Genomic DNA, 23,401 nt, shown 5'->3' with positions numbered 1-23,401 from the left:
CTGACTTTCAAATAAATAAATAAATCTTAAAAAAAACAGGGATCTTTTCACAGATACGCACTTAAAGTAGGGTGGGAGATTAAATCAGGGATCTCCATTTTTTCATTCAGAAAATATTTACAAGGTATTTAGTATATAAAATAGTGTAATGTTAAGGAGTTAGAAAATACAAAGGTATATGAGAAGCATTTCTATATTTTAGAACAGAGTGCTATAGTGCAGGGAGCACAGAGATGGGGCAAATAATTTCTGCTTAAGATAATTTAGAAGGCAGTATGGGCAAATCAAGAGCCAGAATATATGGGCAGGCATGGTGATGGCTCAAGTAATTGGACTCCTACCAATGATGTGGGAGAACTGGATTGAATTACTGCCTCTGGGTTTCAGGTGCCACTTTTCCCACCCACCTACTGTGGGTATTTAGGGAGTGAATTAGCAGATGGCAGTTCTTTCTCTCTCAAGTTAATGAAAAAATTTTTTAAAGATTTTATTTATTTATTTGAGAGGTAAAAGTTTACAGACAGTGAGAGGGAGAGAGAAGGGTCTTCCATCTGCTGGTTCACTGCCTAAATGGCTGCAATGGCCGGAGCTGATCTGATCTGAAGCCAGAAGCCAGGAGCTTCCTCTGGGTCTCCCACACGGGTGCAGTGGCCCAAGGACCTGGGCCACCTTCTACTGTTTTCCCAGACTGTAGCAGAGAGCTGGATCAAAAGAGGCGCAGCCAGGACTAGAACTGACACGCATATGGCATGCTAGCACCACAGGTGGAAGATTAACCTATTGCGCCACAGCACTGGCCCCATGAAATTTTTTAAAAGATTTACTTTAATTATTTGAAAGGCAGAGTTACAGAGAAAGGAAAAGACATAGAGAGGCATCTTCCATCTATTGGTTTACTCCCCAGTGGGCACAATGGCCAGAGCCTGGAAACCAGGAACCTGGAGCTTCCTCCTTGTCTCCCATGTAGGTGCAGGGGCCCAAACACTTGGGCCATCTTCCGCTGATTTCCCAGGTACATTAGCAGGGAGCTGGACTGGAAGTGGAGCAGCCTAGACTCTAATCAGCACCCATATGGGATGCCGGTGTCTGTATAGCAGGTTGGCAGCTTTACCAGTGATACCACAATGCTGGCCCCCAAATTAATTAATAATAATAATTTAAAAAAAAGAGTTGGAATAGGCATTAGACCCTGAAAGACTGGGAGGATTTCTAGAGGTAAAGGCCTCTGAGGAGAGGCAGTTCAGAGTGAATGTCAGGAATAAAGGGGAGTAGCAAAGTAAGGGCCCAACAGGCAGGTCAGTCATTTGAGTACAGCTGAAGGGTACACTCAGCTAACAAGGAGAAGCGGCAATATCTTGTTTGGCACTGAAGGCTGCACTCACTAATGCAGAAAGCAGGGCAAACCTGGGTGAAAACTTGACTGCAGCATGCCTGCAAGCAAAGGTGCTACCTCAACTGCTGCTTGAGTCATCTGCCTTGGACTGGGGGGAATGCAGAGGTTGCTTAGGACCAGAGAACCAGAGATGCAGAACACTGGATTGACACCTAAGCCTTGACAACTAAGTTTTCACTAGCTTTGAATTCCTGAGCATCAGTTGTCATATAAAGGGCAGAAATGAGACAGACAGGCAGGAGCCTTCTCTGCATAGTCCTGTCTACAGTTTCCTCAGGGTGGTCCTAATAGCATCCTTCAGGCCCTGAGGAACTTAGGCAGGTGTCCAGAAGGTCTTGGCATCCACTTCCCCCCAGCCAATGCTGACCAGCAGACCAAGAATATGAGAAATTCTTTTCTGTACAAATTTATTTCCTTACTTTGACACTCAGTCCAGATTTAACAGCAGCAGGGTAATCAAGTCCCACATGACTGCAACTTAATTACCTTTCTCAAATTTACCAGAAGTAATTAAAACTAAATGACCCCAAAGTAATGGGAAAAAATTCATATGGGATGCAGGATATCTGATCTTATCACCAGGAGCTAATTTGCAGGATTGGGTAATCTCTAATGACTTTCCTAGTTATTACCCCCATGTAGGCTGCTTAGAGCTTTACCTCAACCTTCTTAGTTGGAAAAGTAGTAACAGCAGCCATCTGAGCCTTTTACTGGTCCCTAAGCTAGAAAACTCTCCAGGTCATCTGGGATTATGCCTCCTTCATAACAGCAATTGACTGTTGGATATGCAGACTTTTTCTCTGAACTACTTTTCTCACATAAGTGAGCTGCAGTTTATAAAGTGCTATGGTTTCATCACCAAATTTCTACAGATCAATTAGGACACCAACACTGGACTGTAATGCTGTGCCAGATGAGTTGTTCCTTTTCCCACTCAGAGAGGGCGAGTGAGGGGTTGTGAAGTAGAAGGAACAGGGAAAGTCAAGATGCAAGACTGTGAAAGCTACAAAGCTTCATGAGTTATTCTGGAAATGTGATCAAATGGATAAAGCTAAGTGTGGTTCTATTTTACAAGAAAATGGTGATGCTGGTCAGTCTCATACGGGAGTCTGGGAAGGGATATGGAGTTGCAGAGGCACAAGAAAAGAAAAGCCTTCAATCCCAGAATTTATTCATTTATAAAAATGCAGCAGTTGAGCTGGATGACTTTGGAGACCTCATCTCACACTGATAATTCTAGGACTTAGTGTTGAAAACAGATAATAAGACACCTTCAAACTTGATTCTAAAGGTCATGAGAGGTCTTCTTTAATACTCATAAAATATAATAGAGACATTCTTTATCAGGACATTGGCATTATGCCATCTTTGTCAAATGAGATAAATAATAATTAAATATAAAATAGCAATAGTCTATGAGCCAAGCACTATTCAAAGTACTTTATGTTTTTTTTTTTTATTTTTAATTTTTTTGACAGGCAGAGTGGACAGTGAGAGAGAGAGAGACAGAGAGAAAGGTCTTCCCTCGCCGTTGGCTCACCCTCCAATGGCCGCTTCAGCCAGCGCGCTGCGGCCGGCACACCGCGCTGATCCGAAGGCAGGAGCCAGGTGCTTCTCCTGGTCTCCCATGTGGGTGCAGGGCCCAAGCACTTGGGCCACCCTCCACTGCACTCCCAGGCCACAGCAGAGAGCTGGCCTGGAAGAGGGGCATCCGGGACAGAATCCGGCGCCCCGACCGGGACTAGAACCCGGTGTGCCGGCGCCGCAAGGCGGAGGATTAGCCTGTTGAGCCACGGCGCTGGCCTGTACTTTATGTTTATTAAGCCACTTTAGTACTCCCAATAAATCTATGAGCTGTTCAGTTTTACCCCATTTTAACAAAATTATTTATTTATTTGAGAGAGAGACAGTGAGGAAGTGAGAGCATTTCCATTTGCTGGTTCACTCCCCAAATGCCCACAATGAGCAGGAGGTCAAACCCAGGAGCTGGGAATTCAATCCAGGTCTCCAACATGGTTGGCAGGAACCTAACTACTTGAGCTATCATTGCTGTCTCCTGGGGTCTGCACTAGCATGAAGCTGGAGTTGGGAGTTGAATCCGGGCACTCCAATGTGGGATGCAGGTATCCTAATCCACATCTTTACCACTAACCCAAATGAGCACCTCCTTTTCCACTTTATAGTGAGAAAACCAGGCACAAAGAGGTAAGGCCAGTTCTCTAAGTGTCTAGTAAGTGACAGACCCAGGATTCAGTCTGACAATCTGACCTAAAGCTCATACTCTAATCCACAGGCGCAAGGCTGGGTGGGCTTGGAAGAGAAAGAAAGATGAAGACAGGAAAATAGGAGAATACCACATTTGTTTTCTGGGTCTGACCACTTCTTTTTTTTTTTTTTTTTTTTTTTTGACAGGCAGAGTGGACAGTGAGAGAGAGAGAGACAGAGAGAAAGGTCTTCCTTTGCCGTTGGTTCACCCTCCAATGGCCGCCGCGGCCCGCGTGCTGCGGCCGGCGCACCATGCTGATCCGATGGCAGGAGCCAGGAGCCAGGTGCTTCTCCTGGTCTCCCATGGGGTGCAGGGACCAAGCACTTGGGCCATCCTCCACTGCACTCCCTGGCCACAGCAGAGAGCTGGCCTGGAAGAGGGGCAACCGGGACAGAATCCGGCGCCCCAACCGGGACTAGAACCCGGTGTGCCGGCGCTGCTAGGCGGAGGATTAGCCTAGTGAGCCGCAGCGCCGGCCATGGGTCTGACCACTTCTAACCTTTAACCACAAACTGACTACCAGATACCTCCACACACCTGGATGTCCTAGAGGCATTTCCAACCTCTTGTGCCCTATACAGACCTCATTTCCCTACAAATCTGCTCCTCCCAAACCTTTCCTCATTTCAATGAGTATACCACTATATACCCTATTTCCCTAATTAGAAACCTGGCCTTCATCTATCAGTTGTCATCCCCTTACCTTTATATCTCTGGTTGTGTCTTGATTTCTTTTCATGCCACACTCTCCTAGAATAATCTAATCAGCCCCCATCCCACCCACTCCCACAACTTCATTTACCACCTCTATGCTGATCACTCTCAAAAGCCTACTTCAAACACAAGTTTCCTGAGCTTTAGGCCTGTATATTAAGGCTTCATACACAATGTCATATATTCAACTTGTCTCAAGTAGAATAATTTCCCCACTTCCCTCCCTGCTAATCTGCTCTTCCTCTATTGGTTTCTATTTTTAAAATTTATTTATTTGGAAGGCAGAGAGAGAGGGATCTCTCATCCTTTGGTTCACTACCCAAATGCCTGCAACAGTTGGGCTGGTCCAGGCTAAAGCCAGGAGTGAAATATATGATATAGTATTTTTGGTCTTTTAAAAAAATGGGGTCGGTGCTGTGGTGTAGTGGGCTAAGCCTCTGCCTTTGGCCTGGCTGCTCCTCTTCTGATACCCTGGGAAAGCAGCAGAGGATGGCCCAAGTGCTTGGGCCCCTGCACCCGCGTGGGAGACCTGGAAGAAGCCCTTGGCTCCTGGCTTCAGATTGGCCCAGCTCTGGTTGTTTGCAGCCATTTGGGGAGTGAAACAGCGGATGGAAGATCTTTCTCTCTGTCTGTAACTCTACCTCCCAATTAAATAAATAAAATCTAAAAAAAAAGAGAGAGAGAGACACGTAACTCCTCACCACTGTATATAGGAGTAACTGCTTTTCCAATGGTTTTAAATACTGAGTTGTTTTTTTTTTTTTTTTTTTTTTGACAGGCAGAGTGGACAGTGAGAGAGAAAGACAGAGAGAAAGGTCTTCCTTTGCCGTTGGTTCACCCTCCAATGGCCGCCGCGGCCCGCATGCTGCGGCCGGCGCACCGCGCTGATCCGATGGCAGGAGCCAGGAGCCAGGTGCTTCTCCTGGTCTCCCATGGGGTGCAGGGCCCAAGCACCTGGGCCATCCTCCACTGCACTCCCTGGCCACAGCAGAGAGCTGGCCTGGAAGAGGGACAACCGGGACAGAATCCGGCGCCCCAACCGGGACTAGAACCCGGTGTGCCGGCGCCGCTAGGCGGAGGATTAGCCTAGTGAGCCGCGGCGCCGGCAAATACTGAGTTTTTACACAAGGTTTATCTTAAGAAAGTTTCCTTTATAAAAAGTCTGAAAATCTTTACCTGGTAATATCCTTCCTCTCTTTCATAAACTATGCTTGATTTTTTTTCTGTGTTTGTTTACAATCTTATTGCAGAGGGAGAGAAGGGAGAGAGACGTACCTCCTACCCACTGGTTCATTCCCCATGTGAGAACTCAACTCGAGTCTCCCACATGGGTGGCAGGGAACCCAACTACTTGAGTTATCACTTGCTGCCTCCAGGATGCACAACAGCAGGAAGCTGGAATCTGGTGTGCAGCTGTAACTCAAATCTACACACTCTGATACAGTATATGGGAACCTCAAGTGGTGGCTTAATCACTGCCCTAAATGCTGCCCTTATGTTTGCATTTTGTACATTTGAAAAACCTGAGGTCCACACAAAGAAGCTCATTAAACACCATTCAAGTATTCTATTCCCAGTACAGGCTATTGATAAAACAAGATTTTATAACACTCTAAAGTGTCTTCCAATGAAGAACAGTCTCCACAACCTGGAGAAATTGCCTTCAACAGCAGTGTGTGGCTAAAGCTCCTCCTCTACCTTCTTCAGGGCTGCGCTGGGATACTGAGGTAAGGGAAGGTGAGCCCTGGGCACTGGTGCAGTGTTATTCTAGCACTGCCAGTGGCTCATTACTGTGATCATCCTCACCAAGTACACACCAAGGCAAGGGAAGGCAGCTTTCTCCCGGGACCATAATTGTTACATGTATGAGAATGGCACTGGAAATACTTTGAGATATCTTGTCATTTTGGAGGCAAAACCAAAGCTTCAAAGGGCCTGTATGCTACTACATCTTTCAACTTTTTCCCCTTCTTTCCCTCAGCCTCCTAATGGTACCAGCAGGCTTGCTTCAAGTCAGCATATCGGGAAACATACCCTTCCTCCACGGTGACTGAGTTCATGAGAAGGCAATTGGTAATAGTCACTCTATCTTTTATATGACAGGAGGAACCAATGACAGAGCGCTTAATGGATGACTTCTCTCCAATCTGTGTATCAGGCCCAATAAGGCTGTCAACTCCAACCTGGAAAAGGCAAATAGAAAACCTTATCTATTCATCTCAACCAAATGCAAATCATCCTGTATATCATTTAAGCTAACAGAATCGTTCCATAAAGACACTTCAGTAAGAAGTACCATCATTAGTATTTCTTGGGGCCACAAGGTCACACAACATTTCTGAAACAACTCAAACCTATACTGAAGCATAGGCCCTCCCTTGTCAAGAAAACAAAAGACATATACGTACATACTCATGCACAGATGTGCTCTCTTGAACAGAATGCTTAAATCATGGTAAGAAGAGGGACAGAGATTGAAAGCTCCTGTGTCTGAGTCCCAGTACTATCATGGACCTGTTCTTATAGGTCAGCACCTGCCCAAGTGTATTCTTTCAAAAAAAAAATTTTTTTTTTGACAGGCAGAGTGGACAGTGAGAGAGAGAGACAGAGAGAAAGGTCTTCCTTTTGCCGTTGGTTCACCCTCCAATGGCCGCCGCAGCCGGCGCGCTACGACCGGCGCACCGCGCTGATCTGATGGCAGGAGCCAGGTGCTTCTCCTGGTCTCCCATGCGGGTGCAGGGCCCAAGCACTTGGGCCATCCTCCACTGCACTCCTGGGCCACAGCAGAGAGCCGGCCTGGAAGAGGGGCAACCGGGACAGAATCCGGCTCCCTGACCGGGACTAGAACCCGGTGTGCCGGCGCTGCAAGGCAGAGGATTAGCCTGTTGAGCCACAGCGCCGGCTTTTATTTTAATTTTTAAAAAAACTTATTTTATTTGAGGGGCCAACACCGTGGCACAGTGGGTTAATGCCCTGGCCTGCAGTGCCAGCATCCCATATGAGTGCTGTTTAAAGTCCTGGCTGCTCCACTTCCAATTCAGCTCCTTGCTAATGTGCCTGGGAAAGCAGTGGAGGATGGCCCAAGTCCTTGGGCCCTTGCACGCACATGGAAGGCCTGAGGAAGCCCCTGGCTCCTGGCTTCAGCTTCAGCTGTGGCAGTCATTTGGGGGGTGAACCAGCGGATGGAAGACCTCTCTCTCTGTTTCTACCTCTCTTTGTAACTCTTTCACATCAATAAAACAAATCTTTTTAAAAAATAAAATTATTTTATTTGAAAGGCAAAGTGGTAAAGGGGGGGGGGGGATCATTCATCCACTGGCTCACTCCCCAAACACCTGCAACAGTCAGGGTTAGGCAAGGTCAAAGCTAGGAGCAAGGAACTCCATCCTGGTCTCCCATGTGGGTGGCAAGGAACTCAAGTACTTGAGCCATCATCCACTGTCTCCTTGGTGGTTTAACCTGCTGAGCCATGACGGCTGCCTTATCACATAGTATTTTTGAGTAAGTTTATTACCAGAACCCAGCTGGGATTTCCCTGGGTCTAATGAGGTTCAGGGCTTGATGATCTCAATCTAGCTTTTCAAGGACATATTTCAATGCCCTCAGAGAATGTTCCATGCCTGCCCTGCCCATGCTAGCACTTACCAGGTGTTTGTTCACAATCTGTGCTGATGAATGAACCAGTGATTCCTCTGGGCAAAGAACAGGCAGCAATTTGGGCACCTTGAAGAAAGAAAAAGATTTGGTTACTAAAGACCAGAAAAACACCTGAAAATACCTTTTTATGTAGAACCTAATGTTCAATCAGAGAAATAGGAAGTTCTCAGCTATTGCTTCCAGAGATGGCTGCATTTTCCATAGGTTTATACAGCAGCTTCAAGATGGCCCTAACCATCTCAGCTGAGAATGTTCTGTGAAAACGCCACATCCCTCAGCTAAGAGGCAGTGAGACAAGCCTTTGAGATATTCACACAGCACTTCTTGGGAAAGGAGGCCTGAAAAGGACAAAGAATAGCCTGAGTTCTGATCATGGTCATTCTGGTTTCCTGCTCACCTCCTAGACAGTTGTGGCTGTGCAGGAGGTGACAATGGGAGCAATGTCAGACAAATTCCACAACCAGAACAGACCTTGAAAAGGCACCCATGTTCTTCTGTGATTCTCCAGTATAGGTAGAGTACTGGTCAGAGCCCTGTATGTGGCGGCCACACTGGCTACAGTGGTATGTGAGGTCTAAGACCCCAGCCTCTAGTCCTGAGATCTCCTCTATTGGGCCAGGCTGCTGCGTAGCCCTGGATGGCACTTGAGATGATATTCCTCCAGTCTCAGGCTGCCCATGAACCTGCTTTTAGATCAGCCTGACAGACTCTACTCATGGAAGAACATGGGACTATCTGTGATCTTTTCATTTTCTTTCTGGCTTGGAATTCCTTTGGATCTAAAACCAATTCAGCTTGAGGTCTGAGGTTGAGGCTACTCACTATCTGCTGTGGGTCCTGAAGATTCCAGACCCAGATTTTCTTCAGGGTTCTAATCCTAATTTTTTTTTGACAGGCAGAGTTAGACAGTGAGAGAGACAGAGAGACAGAGAGAAAGGTCTTCCTTCTGTTGGTTCACCCGCAAATGGCCGCAAAGGCTGGTGCGCTGTGGCTGGTGTGCTGTGCCGATCCAAAGCCAGGAGCCAGGTGCTTCCTCCTGGTCTCCCATTCGGGTGCAGGGCCCAAGCACTTGGGCCACCCTCTACTGCCTTCCCGGGCCACAGCAGAGAGCTGGACAGGAAGAGGAGCGACCAGGACAGAATCCAGCGCCCCAACTGGGACTAGAACTCGGGGTGCCAGTGCCGCAGGAGGAGGATTAGCCTAGTGAGCCGTGGCGCTGGCCTCCAATCCTAATTTTCAACATCTCTTATATAACCCACTTCTTCTCCAACTTACAACTACAATAATAGTTTTCATAGAATTCTACCAGGAAAAATGCCAACAACCAATCTTTTCATTATCTCAACCCTGTTATTCTTAAATGCCACCCCAATGTAGTTCCCTCAATTATCTATCTATTCTTGCTGTTATCTCAACCCTTTATTGCTCTGCATTTCCTGTTTCTGATGTCATTGTCTCTCCCTCCTAAAACCTCCCTCCAATGTCCACTGTACACAAAGAGCTCCCCACTCTCTCAGCCTCTGTCCCATTCTCCATCCACTGCCTTCACTATGACCTGGCTTGTCTTTGAGGGCATTGCTTGCCCTTCATTGGAAGCTGTTCATTGTCTCTCATGAACTGCAGGGTTAAAAGGAGAGTTTATATCTCACTAATGCTGTTTCTGGACAATTGTTTTCCTAGACATTCATTCCTTGATGCTTTGCCATCTGGCCACTATATACTATGCTCCTTCACCTTCTTGGGGAAGCCTCTTCTGTGTGTATATGTTTACCTCATCAAAGTAATGGTTATGCAGCACTTATCTGCTTATTTATGAAATAAGTACTGTAGATATTCCCATTCTGAATAGAAGACAGAAGCTGCTAAACCCAGAGCTAACCTTCCTGGAGATCTTAGCCTTTCCTTGCAGCCACAGAGGCCTTTTCACCAAGAACTAGGCCCTCCACTTTTCCTTTTGCTACACCTGAGTAGCTCAATAGTTTTTCCCTGACATGCCAGATTTTGTTCAACCACTGGAATAAGACAGACTCTGAATAAGTTATCATGTACCTAATGAAGAAATAAGACAAAAGGCTCAGTTTGTTTCTAGGACTGGAACTCCCGCAATTCTTCTTCTTCTTCTTCTTTTTTTTTTTTTTTTAAGAGTTATTTGAAAGGCACAGTTACAGAGAGAGAAAGGGAAAGACAAAGATATCTTCCAGCTGCTGGTTCACTCCCCAGATGGCTACAACGGCTGGGGCTGGGCCAGGCCAAACCCAGAAGCCAGGAGTTCATCCAGGTCTCCTGCATGGGCTCAGGAACACAAGGACGTGGGTCATCATCTGTTGCTTTCCTAGGTGCATTAGCAGGGAGCTGGATCAGAAGTGGAGCAGCCAGGACTCTAACTGGCATCCACACGGATGCTGGCATTGCAGGGGGTGGCTTAACTCTCTATGCCACAATGTTGACTCCCACAGTTCCTCTTCTAAATTGATCCTCTCACCTGTCTGTTTGCTTCCATGTAGAGTCCCAGCGTGTTCACTCGAGAGCAGAGCCCCTCTTTCATGATGTGGACATAGCAGCGGACCTGTGTTCTGGACAAGTCTTCCCATGTGTCTCCTCGACAAGCATTCCAGCAGGCATCATAGGGAGCCAAGGTCAGTGTATTGGCTTCTTTTATAAAACTATAAATATCTTCGGAACAAACATACAAAGCAAGCAATTAAATGACCATGAGTTAATAGGAGGATGCAGACTGTCAGGTTTCGAAAGAGGGGACAGCTAATAGTTCTGTTCCTGGCACTCAACCATGAAGCACAGACTCTGGGGAAATCCCACTAAGTCCTTAATGAATAAGTCAAATGAAAAGAGGGAATGTGTTTTCCAGTATGTTTGAAATATTATGTGATATAAGAGGTCCTAAAAGTAAGTTTGACCATAATTGAGTACTATTAGGGAAAAAAAAAATAAGTGACCCTTGTCAATCATGAAATAGCACAAGCTAGTGTCTAGGATTCAGAGACCAGTCATGTTGGCATTGTGCTGCCAGTCACTATTACCATAATAGGTGGCTATGCTGTGAAATAAACAGCATAGAACTTACAGGCAGTGTACCTGGGTTCTAGTCTTTCAATTCTCCCAATAGCCATTTGAAATATTTTACTTCATGATAAGAAAACTGGAGTTTGGAAGATTGAGTATCCTGCATCAGGTTACAGCAGATAAGAGGCAGAGTCATTTCAAACCCAGGTCTGTCTGTATTCCAAGTCCAGTGATCTTAACTATACTATATGTCTCTTCATTTATTTGAAAAATATTTTTTTCAGAATATATACTGTGAACCCAGAACAGGGCCAGGGACTAGGGATATGAAAGCAAACCAGACATCTCATCTCCTGGTCCTGGAATGGAGACATTATGGTTAGTCTCTAATTGTACATTCCTTCATATCCCTTCCCTTGACAGAAATGGCTGAGTTTAAAGACAAAATGAGCTACAAATTTGTGGAGGAGTGTAGAGGCATGATTAATTTGTCCCTGAAAACACAGTAAAAGGATTTCCTTGACCAAGCTAATCCAGAGGTCACAGAGTGGGGTGCCCGTCTTGCTCTGTAGGCTAGATGAGAATCTGCTGCGTTGAGACAGACATCTTGGGCTGGGCCTGCCTCTTACTGCACCAACCCAGGCACTGACCTAAGGACTTTAGTTCCTTTTTCCTTAGGTCTTCATCTTTTTCTTCTTGTCCTTGTTGTGAGCAAGCTGAGGAAAACTGTTTTCTCACTAGGTATGGAATCAGTTCACTCCGGATAGAAGTGATTGACCTAGGAAGAAAGAGTGACCAAATATCAGAAACCTGACTGCCTGGGTCTACTGGAATTAAAAACTCTGTGCATCCAAGGAAAAGCCAAATTCTGTTATGCCACCTTGAGACTGGTAGAGATCAAATGTGAAATGGAGGGCCAGCGCTGTGACTTAGTGGGTAAAGACCACTGCCTGCAGTGCCGGCATCTCATATGGACCCTTGGGCCCCTGCACCGTGTGGGAGACCAGAGAAAGCTCTTGGCTCCTGGCTTCTGATTGGCTCAGCTCCAGCCATTTTGGCCATTTGGGGAGTGAACCAGAGGATGGAAAATTCTCTGTCCCTCTCTCTCTCTCTCTCTCTCTCTCTCTCTGCCTCTCTGTAGCTCTGCCTTTCAAATAAATAAATCTTTTTTTAAAAAAATGTGAAATGGTTCTGGCAATTCTCAAATCACTGTGGCCATCTGTGGAATGAACCAGCAGATGGAAGATTCCTCTCTCTGTCTCTCTTCTCTAACTCTTTCAAATAAATAAATCTTTAAAAAAAAAAAAAAAAAATTGGAGAGGCCAGCACTGTGGCATAGTGGTTAAGGCCTCTGCCTGCAGTGCTGGTATCCCATGTGGGCGCCAGTTCGGGTCCTGGCTGCTCTACTTCTGATCCAGCTCTCTGTTATGGCCTGGGAAAGCAGTAGAAGATGGCCCAAGTCCTTGGGCCCTGCACCTGTGTGGGAGACCTAGCAGAAGCTCTTAGCTCCTGGCTTTGGATTGGTGCGGTTTTGGCCGTTGTGGCCATCTGGGGAGTGAACCAGTGGATGGAAGACCTCTCTCTCTTTCTCTCTGCCTCCGCTTCTCTGTAATTCTGCCATTTTAACAAACAAATAAAGCTTAATAAAAAAGATAATTGTTATGGATGTTTTGAAGGTAACGCCTATCAGGTTAAGGAACTTCCCTTCTATTTTTAACTTATAAAGAGCTTTATCAATAAATAAATATTGAATTTCCTTAAAAATTTTTTCATCTCTGAAGCTAATGATATTTTCCCCCTTTCATCTACTATGGCAATGAGGATTTAAAAATTTTTTCTAATGCTAATAGCTGTGTTAGACAATAACTGCACAAATTTCTATTCTATATTCCTTCTGTAGTAGAAGCATACAAGTGAGTTTCTTCTTTATGCAAGCTATCAAATTTTATACTTTTAGGCTATTCTTAGGTTTCCTGTCTTTCATCTTAGCTTCTGTGGTACTACTGATTCAGACCTTCTGCAAATTTAAAACCCAATTTAATGAGTAAGTAGTTCCCAGGTAGATTTAATGCTCCCACTTACTAAAACAGTGGGTGCCCTTACTTTACAACAGTTGTATCTATTTACCAATGGCTATCAAAGAATTCCCACAACAAAGTGAACTCCAATTTACTTTCATGTAATCATATCAGTCTAGGCTGGCACTTACAGAAGATTAGATCAAATGCCAATGTGTAGAAGAACTCCCAGAAGGAAAAAGGAAAGAAAAGAGAAACAAGAAAAAAAGCCTGCAGTATTTTAAAATCATTCAAATCTAAGTAGTAAGCAGTCTTGGCCAAAAGCTTTGCAGCTCTCCTTCATTTGGCCTTCTTGGGTCCCAGGAGGCCTTGTGTGTCCTAGTGGGTATTTTTTTTTCCCAAAGATTTATTTATTTATTTGAAAGGCAGAGTTACAGGCAGGCAGAGGCAGAGAAAGAGAGAAAAAGGTCTTCCATCTGCTGGTTCACTCCCCAGATGGCCACAATGGCGTGAACTGAGCTGATCCAAAGCCAGGAGCCAGGAGCTTCTTCTGGGTCTCCCAGAAGGATGCAGGGGTCCAAGGACTTGGGCCACCTTCTACTGCTTTCCCAGGCCATAGCAGAGAGCTGGATTGGAAGTGGAGCAGCCAGCCTCAAATTGGTGCCCATATGGGATGCTGGCTCTGCAGGTGGTAGCTTTACCCATTATGCCACAGCGCCAGCCCCTCTAGTGGGTACTGAGACAGGATGTTGGGTGTAAGTGACCAGGTATCTATAACAGGGGAAGAAAGGACCTGATCCTTAGAACAGGGAGTGAGAGTTACCATGTTTTTCAGTTTTCTCTCACACTGTGCCTTGTTAGAATTTTAAATCACTAATTATCTTATTTAGCATTTGCAAAGCATCTACCATATGTAAATCACTGTGCTAGGCTTTAAAAACATACTGTTTCTGCTTTTAAGAAATTCATAATTCAGTGGGCCATTGGCCTGGTATGAGTTTCTGGATGGAGAAAGGTAGAAGGAGATGAAGTTGATTGGGTAGGCAAGGGAGCCAGATCAGGGAAGCTTTCTGTGGCAGTCTATTAAGTCTGGTCTGAAAAGCCAATGGTTTTAAGCAGAAAAGTAACACAGTTTTGTTTCTTAGTAAGGTAATTCTAGTAGTTGTGGGAAAGAGGGACTTGAATAAATGGACTGAAGCCAGGGAAGCCAGGTATGATACTCTGATTCTGAGAGAAGAGATAATGTGGTTTGACAGAGGGGTTAAAGTATAGCAGTTCAGACAGTTCTATAAACCTGACTGCTGTTGCATAGTTCCCATCCCATCACCCTGCTTAGCTGCCATTCAAAGAAGCTCTGCATGCTAACACAGGACCACACAGATGGAGTGTAGGTAGGAAGCAAGATAGAGGCTGAGGAGGGTAAGAAAAATTATGAACCCTGGAGCTATACAATCCATGTTTTTTGTCATTTTTAAAGGATCAAGCCAAACATCTTTCAAAATTTTTGTGTAAGCTGGGAGCCCTTGTATTGAATTTCAAAGTGATTTTTCTCCTGATCCTTTGATAGAGATTAAAAATTTCCATATGAATACACAGAATGAAACAACATTTACTCTTAGCTCTTTTTCTCTCCCTTTAATACTCCAAACCAGTGTTGTTAGCAAAAGTTCCTTGGCCCTGCCATTGAAAAACAAAAATCAGTTCCCTTTGAAGAAATTACAAAACATGGACAGCTGGGAGGTTTCAGGGCCATGACACTTACATTCTGGATCAAACAGAAATGTCACTCTAAGAGGCAAGCAAACAAGCTTTGGCACAGGGTTCCTTCAGGCACACAGGCTCAAGGAGATCAGTGCCTGGAAAAAGATTTGAAGCAGTCCTGCCAGGTCCCACTCATCTTTGCTGGAGCTCAGCATTAGGTCAATTCCCACAATGCAACTGGTTTAGTAGCATAATGGAGGACACAAGTAATCTCCCTGCTTCCTAGTCCAAATGGAAGCAGCTTGAAGCTGTGTCAAGAAGTGGTGCAGGCTACTGTTGACCATTGTGAACAACCTGACCCTGGGCCTGAAGGCCACCAGCTGGATATAGTGCCCTGACCATGGCTAACCTTACTTCTTTTCTTCCCTCTTACACATAAACTTTCTGGAAAGACCTGTCTCATCTTATGAAATTATAACTTCTCAAGGAATCACAAAGAATAACAAACCAGTTGTAAACCAACAACCCAGCCCACCAAAAAAAGACAAAATAATAGGGGCCAGCATTGTGGCATAAATGGGTTAGGTTGCCTGCAGTGCTGGAATCATATGGGTGCTGGTTCTGAGTTCTGGCTGTTTCACTTCCAATTCAGCTCCCTGCTAATGCATCTGGGAAAGCAGCAGAAGACGGCCCAATCCTTGGGCCCCTGCACTCACATGGGAGATCTGGAAGAAGCTCTTGGCTCCTGGGTTTGGTCTGGCCCAGCCCTGGCTGTTGCAGCCATTTGAGGAGTGAACCACTGAATGGAAAATCTCTTCTTTATTTCTCCCCCCCTCTCTCTGTAACTCTGCCTTTCAAATAAATAAGTCTTAAAACAATAATAAAAATAATAATTGCCATAAATAGGACAAAGGATTATAGAGATAAGCATAAAAATATTTTCAGATAAACAAAAATTAAAATAGGATGCAATTCTCTTCTAATTATATTAGCAGATTTAAAGTAATTCTCATACTGATAAAGATATTTTGAGAATAGTTACTCTCATACAGCCAAGTCAGAGGGATGATTACTGGTAAAATTTTTTCTGAAAAGCATCTGGCAATATGTAGCAAAAGATGAAGATGTTTGTATTATTTCACCCTGTAATTCTATTTCTATAAATTTGTCCCAAGGGAAACACACTATGCTCACTAAATATTTGCTGAATGAATGAAGTAATCACATTATGAAAGAGGATGTTTGAAAAAAAAAAGTATTCCAGGGCCAACATTGTGGCGTAGTGGGTAAAACCACTGCTTGTAACACTGGTATCCCACATGGGTGATAGTTTGTGTCCCGGCTGCTTCATTTCCCATCCAGCTCTCTGTTAATGGCCTGGGAAAAGCAGCAGAAGATGGCCTAAGGGTTTGGGCCCCTGCCACCTATGTGGGAGACCTGGAAGAAGCTCCTGACTCCTGGCTTTGGCCTGGCCCAGCCTGTGTTGCAGCCATCTGAGTGAACCAATGGATGGAAGATCTTTCTTTGTCTCCTCTCTCTGACTTTCAAATAAAATAACTTTTTAAAAGTATTCCTCTTGTTACTTATTACAATAGAGAACAAACATCCAACAACATAATAATATACCAATATAACATAATATCATACAGACAAATGTGTAAATGTAAGAACTTTTTAAAAAAAGATTTATTTATTTATTTGAAAGGCAGAGTAACAGGGAGAGAGGTGAGGAGGAAAGAGAGAGATTGTATCTGCTGGTTCACTCCCCAGATGGCCACAATGGCTAGGGCTGGGCCAGATCAAAGCCAGGAGCTTCACCTGGGTCTCCCACGTGGTGGAAGACGCCCAAACACTTGGGTCATTTTCTGCTGCTTTTGCCACCTAAATGGGAAGCTGGATGGAGTTCTAGGCTCCTGGCTTCACCCTGGACCAGCCAATGCCATTTGGAGAGTGAACTGTTAGATGGGAAATTTCTCTGAGTGTTTCTCCTGCACCCACCACCACTCTATCAAATAAATCTTGGGGCCAGTGTTGTGGCCCAGGAGGTTGAGCTGTTACCTGTGACACCAGCATCCCCTAAGGGTACTGGTTAGAGTCCTAGCTACCCCACTTCCCATTCAACTCCCTGCTAATATGCCTGTTCTATTTTCTGACCTGAGTACAGTACTTATAAAGGTGAGTGACTTCATTTTGTGAAAATTTATTGAACCATAACATCTCTCTCAAATATCTTCTCTTTTTGGAAGCCTTTCAAAATTCTTGTAGGCTTCCATGTTTACATAGTAAAGATAGTTATATGTACTTTCTTTTAAATCTGTATTGTGTATGCGAGGAAGTATGTTGTCTCAAATTCTCATGATAGTTGTTATTGTACTATTTTATAACTGAGGAAATCAAGGCTAAAAGAGGTTAACTATCTTGCTGAAGGCTAATATAGCTTTTATAATTGATTGAGCTGAACTTCACATTTATCTGAAAGCCTATGGCTCTTTCTTTTATTTTATTTTTTTTTTATTTTTGACAGGCAGAGTGGACAGTGAGAGAGAGAGACAGAGAGAAAGGTCTTTCTTTGCTGTTGATTCACCCTCCAATGGCTGCCGCGCTGCGGCCGGCACACTGCGCTGATCCGATGGCAGGAGCCAGGTACTTATCCTGGTCTCCCATGGGGTGCAGGGCCCAAGCACTTGGGCCATCCTCCACTGCACTCCCTGGCCACAGCAGAGAGCTGGTCTGGAAGAGGAGTAACCGGGACAGAATCCGGCTCCCTGACCGGGACTAGAACCCGGTGTGCCGGCGCTGCAAGGCGAAGGATTAGCCTAGTGAGCCGCAGCGCCTATGGCTCTTTCTACTACACTAATATCCTGTGCTTAATTCAACCATAGTACTTTCCATGAGATTTACAATTCTATGCTTACTGTTTCTCTATCAGTAAATATGTAGTCTGTGCTAAATAGGTATTTGAATAAATGAATGAGAAAACGTGTAAATGATTGAATATCATCCTTCTAGGCCAGATAGCTGGCAAATACTTTCCTTTGACTTTTGTAGATAGAGCTTTCCTGATTTGGAAATCTAATGAATTCTAAATATGTTTCTGTATTATTAATATGACATTAAAATCAAACACTTGAAAAAACACAAAATTATTAGTGCCAGACTCGATATTTTCAGCATTTTTGTCTTGATCTGAGATCAGGTCCTCTTTGTGGCCAAAAACTTCCAGAGGGGAGCCTAAAAACGATGCCTGTGGCAAAAGGAAAACATTTGGCTACTTTTGCATTCTGGCTTTTACGTCTTTGTAAGCAAATTAAAAGACTTAAAATCCCCTAAATGTGTTCCACTTCAATTCAGTTCTTCAAAGGATTAAATACTTGAGAATGAGGCAGAACAGAAAATCTACTTTTATAGGGCCTGGAACTCAAATCTACAGAGCAGGAAGACTAAAAGCTTTGGTTTTCTTGCCTCTTGTCTCAGCAGAGCTGTAATTGGGAAGAAAGGCAATTGCTAAGTTAACCCTATGCTTTGTTCTCAGGCTTTGCTTTTTTCTTTCTTTTTTGCCTTCAAAGAAAGTAGATACAATCTAGAATGGTAAACAGGAAATTAACTTAGATTAAAAGGTACTGACTTAAAAGGTAGGTATTTGATATACAGTATTCTGTGATACCCCTTTTTGCTTCTTGGCAAAATACTGATGATAGATTCTTTAAGAAAATAATTTCAGGGGGGGCTGGCGCTGTGGCACAGCAGGTTAACGCCCTGGCCTGAAGTGCCAGCATCCCATATGGGCGCTGGTTGGAGTACCGGCTGCTCCACTTCCAATCCAGTTCTCTGCTGTGGCCTGGGAAAACAGTGGGGGAAGATGGCCCAAGTCCTTGGGCCCCTACACCTGTGTGGGAGACCCAGAGGAAGCTCCTGAGTCTGGATTGGTGCAGCTCCAGCCGTTGCAGCCAATTGGGAAGTGAATCATTGGATGGAAGACTCTCTCTCTCTCTGCCTCTCCTCTTTCTGTGTAACTCTGACTTTCAAATAAATAATAAATCTTTAAAAAAGAAAATAATTCCAGGGCTGGCACTGTGGCATAGTGGGTAAAGCTGCTGCCTGCAGTGCTGGCTTCCTATATAGGCGCCGGTTCGAGTCCCGGCTGCTCCACTTCCAATCCAGCTCTCTGCTATAGTCTAGGAAAGCAGAAGATGGCCCATGTCCTTGGGTCCCTGCACCTGTGTGGGAGACCTGGAAGAAGCTCCTGGTTCCTGGCTTTGGATCGGCACAGCTCCGGCCATTATGGCCATCTGGGGAGTGAACCAGAGGATGGAAGATCTCTCTCTCTCTCTCATTCACTCTTTCTCTCTGTAACTCTGCCTTTCAAATAAACAAATAAATCTTAAAATAAAATAAAATAAAGTAAAATAATTTCAGGAGCCAGTACTGTTGGCGTAATGGACAGCTGCTGCCTGCGATGCTGGCATCCCATATGGGCACTGGTTTGAGTCCCAGTTGCTTCACTTCTGATCCAGCTTCCTGCTTATGAGCCTGAGAAAGCAGCCAAAGATGGCTCAAGTGTTTGGGCTGCTATACCCATGTTGGAGACCCAGATGAAACTCCTGGCTCCTAACTTCTGTCTGGCTTAGTCCTGGCTTTTGCAGCCATTTGGAGAGTTAGCCAGCAGATGGAAGATCTCTTCAATCTCTGTTTCTTTTTTTCTCTCTGTAACTCTGCCTTTCAAATAAATAAATAAATAAATATTTTTTAAAAATTCAAAGTTGCTATCTATGGCTTGAGAATCAAAAACATGTTCAGATTCTACTGGTTAGAGAGACATCCTAGGCTTAGGTAAATTCAATAAACTTAAATTTTTTAAAAATTATTTATTATATTTATTTAAAAGACAGAGAGACAAATGAACAGAGAATCTCCCATCTGCTGATTCACTCCCCAAAATGCCTACAACAGCTGCGGTTGGGTCAGGATGAAGCCAGGAGCCAGAAACTCAGTTTGGGTCATGCATGTGGATGGCAAGGTCCCAACCACCTGAATCATAACAGGCTGCCTCCCAGGGTGTGCATTAGCAGGAAGTCAGAACTCAAGAGTGGAACTGTGCACTGTGATAAGGGAGGCAGGAGTCCCAAGTGGAGTCTTAACCACCACAACAAATGCTCACCCTCCAACAAACATTTTCTTAATTTAATTTACTACTCAGCACCCTGTGCCAGGCAATGTCCTTTTTTTTTTTTTTTTTTTTTTTTGACAGGCAGAGTTAGACAGTGAGAGAGACAGAGAGACAGACAGAAAGGTCTTCCTTCTGTTGGTTCACCCCCCAAATGGTCGCTATGGCCAGTGTGCTGCACCGATCTGAAGCCAGGAGCCAGGTGCTTCCTCCTGGTCTCCCATTCGGGTGCAGGGCCCAAGCACTTGGGCCATCCTCTACTGTACTCCCGGGCCACAGCAGAGAGCTGGACAGGAAGAGGAGCGACCAGGACAGAATCCGGCGCCCCAACTGGGACTAGAACCCGGGGTGCCGGCACTGCAGGTGGAGGATTAGCCTAGTGAGCTGTGGTTCTGGCCCAGACACTATTCTTGGCAGTGGGGATATAACAGTGAAATAAAATAGGCAAATTTGTGCTGTCATATGAAGTTAACAATTTGGTTGATTTTGCATTTACTATGTATCAAAAGGTGCACCAGAGAATGGATTTTGTCCTCAAGGGGTTAAAAAAGATAGAAAAGGGGGCTGATGCTGTGGCACAATAGGTTAATCCTTCGCCTGCAGTGCTGGCATCCCATATGGGTGCTGGTTCTAGTCCCAGCTGCTCCTCTTCTGATCCAGCTCTCTGCTATGGCATGGGAAAGTAGCAGAAGATGGCCCAAGTCCTTGGGCCCCTGCACCTGTGTGGGAGACCTGGAAGAAGCTCTGGCTCCTGGCTTCGGATCAGCTCAGCTTCAGCTGTCGCAGCCAACTGGGGAGTGAACCAGAGATGGAAGACTTTTCTCTCTGTCTCTCCCTCTCATTGTCTATAACTCTTCCTTGCAAATAAATAAATAAATATCTTAAAAAAAAGACAGACATGTAAATATAGTTTAATGAGATGCACATAATAATTGAAGATTATACAAGATCAGAAAAGGGAATGCTTAATTATGCTCGATGAAGATAAGCACAGAAAAGCATTATGGTAAAACAAGAGTAGGCCGCTGCAGCGGCTCACTAGGCTAATCCTCCGCCTGCGGCGCTGGCACTCCAGGTTCTAGTCCTGGTTGGGGCACTAGATTCTGTCCTGGCTGCTACTCTTTCAGTCCAGCTGCTGTGGCCCAGGAAGGCAGTGGAGGATGGCCCAAGTCCTTGGGCCCTGCACCTGCATGGGAGACCAGGAGAAGCACCTGACTCCTGGCTTCGGATTGGTTCAGCGTGCCAGCCGTAGGGGCCATTTTGGGGTGAACCAACGGAAAAAAGGAAGACCTTTCTCTCTGTCTCTGTCTCTCTCACTGTCTAATTCTGCCTGTAAAAAACAAATAAACAAACAAAAAAACACAAAAACCAAGAGTACAGGTAAAGAAGAAAAAAATGAGATAAAGCTTCCTACAGGAGTAACATCCAGGCTGGTTACTGTTTTCAGACAATAATTTCTTTTTTTAAAAAAAAGTTTATGTATTTAATTTTTATTTTTTTTTAAAGATTTATTTATTTGAAAGAGTTACACAGAGAGAGAAGAGAGGCAGAGAGAGAGAGGTCTTCATCTGATGGTTCATCCCCCAATTGGCCACAATGGCCGGAGCTGCGCCGATCCAAAGCCAGGAGCCAGGAGCTTCCTCCAGGTTTCCCACATGGGTGCAAGCATCCTCCACTACTTTCCCAGGCCATAGCAGAGAGCTGGATCGGAAGTGGCGCAGCTGAGTCTCGAACCGCACCCGTATGGGATGCCGGCGCTTCAGGCCAGGGCATTAACCTGCTGAGCCACAGTGCCAGCCCCTAATTTTTATTTATTTGAAAGGGAGAGACATATATATACACACACACAGAGAAAGAGAAAGAAACAGAGAGAGAGATCTTAATCACTGGTTCATTCCCTAAATGCCCACAATTGCTGGGACTGGCCCAGGCCAAAGCAAGGAATTGCATCTGGGTCTCCTGCATGCATGGCAGGGATCCAAGTACTTACATCACCATTCATTCCTTCTTAGGCATATCAGCAGGAAGGGGGATTGGAAATGTGGAGCAGCTGGAACTTGAACCAGTTACTCCATTATGAGATGTGGGTTTCAAGCATGGGCTTAACCGACTGTACCACAAGGCCCACCCCATCCTCTATCTTAAGAGGGCTAGCAGGTTTAGCAGGCTAGGGTAAGGGAGAGAAAGACAAATTTCTCTGGGTTTCTGTAAAAGGAAATCAGAAATAGCTCTGGTGTAAACTGCCTGTCTCTCATGGTGTTAGCTCAGAGAGTTGGCATTTTGCTTGAGTCCTTCACAGGGCCAATGCTCATCTAGGGTCTTGACTTAGGTGTCTCTTTTGGAACAATTCCTACTAAGGCAAACAGAGTTGGACCAATATCTGGGCTTCTAAGACCTTGCTGAAATCCTAAAAGAATGAAGAACCTTTGACTCACTACTCAGCATAAGTGATATCACAGTTGCAATACTCAATCTAAACTCTGCTTTGGCTTTCTTTTCTCTCATTTTTAAAGATTCATTTATTTATTTGAGAGGCAAAGTTACACAGAGAGGGACCTTTCATCTGCTGGTTAATTCCCCAAATGGCTGCAACGGCCGGAGCTGGGCCTATCTGAAGCCTGGGTCTCCCACGTGTGTGCAGGGGGCCAAGGACCTGGACCATCTTCCATTGCTTTCTCAGGCACACCAGCAGGGAGCTGGATTATCTGCTTTTCTTTTTTCTTTTTCTTCTTCTTTTTTTTTTTTTTTTAAATTTTAGACAGGCAGAGTGGACAGTGAGAGAGAAAGACAGAGAGAAAGGTCTTCCTTTTGCCGTTGGTTCACCCTCCAATGGCCGCCGTGGCCGGCGCACTGCGCTGATCCGAAGCCAGGAGCCAGGTGCTTCTCCTAGTCTCCCATGAGGTGCAGGGCCCAAGCACTTGGGCCATCCTCCACTGCACTCCCGGGCCATAGCAGATGGCTGGCCTGGAAGAGGGGCAACCAGGACAGAATCCGGCGCCCCAACTGGGACTAGAACCCGGAGTGCCGGCGCCGCAAGGCGGAGGATTAGCCTATTGAGCCACGGCTGGCCAGATTATCTGCTTTTCTAGGCGCACTGTAGGCAGCCACTTTACTTGCTATACCACAGTGCCGACCCCAAGCTCTGGCTTTAGAAACATATTTTTGAATCAAAATGTTCAAGACATTATTTGGAACATTCATGTATTTCATTTTATTCAGAGGTGGACTACAAAGAAAATTTCTAAAACATAAGTATACAGTTCAATTACTAAACTTCTCATGAAAGACAGTACAGACTTTTTTCTCTCCACAGTTCTCCCTGTAGCTTTCCTGCTTAGTCAACTGCAGAAATCTTTTGCCTATTCTTTTACCACTGATATACTAAATTACTTCTGTTATCTGTTACTACATCTCCTTTCCTCCCAATCATCAGGCATATATGGAATGCCTTACTAATCTAGGTAGGT

General features: G+C 45.0%; 1 protein-coding gene across 4 annotated transcripts in view; it reads right to left on the bottom strand.

Annotated features, from left to right (window-relative positions):
• EIF2B3 (eukaryotic translation initiation factor 2B subunit gamma) overlaps positions 1–23,401 on the bottom strand; it is a 149,176-nt gene that overhangs the window by 17,988 nt on the left and 107,787 nt on the right. For all 4 annotated transcript variants that reach the window (XM_002715143.5, XM_070078589.1, XM_008265354.3 and 1 more), the window contains 4 exons: positions 11,702–11,829; positions 10,513–10,703; positions 8,019–8,096; positions 6,408–6,556 (listed from right to left, as the gene is read on the bottom strand). In XM_002715143.5, coding sequence (XP_002715189.2) covers positions 6,408–6,556; positions 8,019–8,096; positions 10,513–10,703; positions 11,702–11,829 — 546 coding nt within the window. The remainder of the gene's footprint in view (positions 1–6,407; positions 6,557–8,018; positions 8,097–10,512; positions 10,704–11,701; positions 11,830–23,401) is intronic.

The sequence above is a fragment of the Oryctolagus cuniculus genome, chromosome 7, assembly GCF_964237555.1.
Source record: "Oryctolagus cuniculus chromosome 7, mOryCun1.1, whole genome shotgun sequence".
Lineage (NCBI taxonomy): Eukaryota > Metazoa > Chordata > Mammalia > Lagomorpha > Leporidae > Oryctolagus > Oryctolagus cuniculus.
The sequence above is the reverse complement of the archived record's forward strand: the minus strand, read 5'-3'. Positions and strand labels throughout refer to the sequence as shown.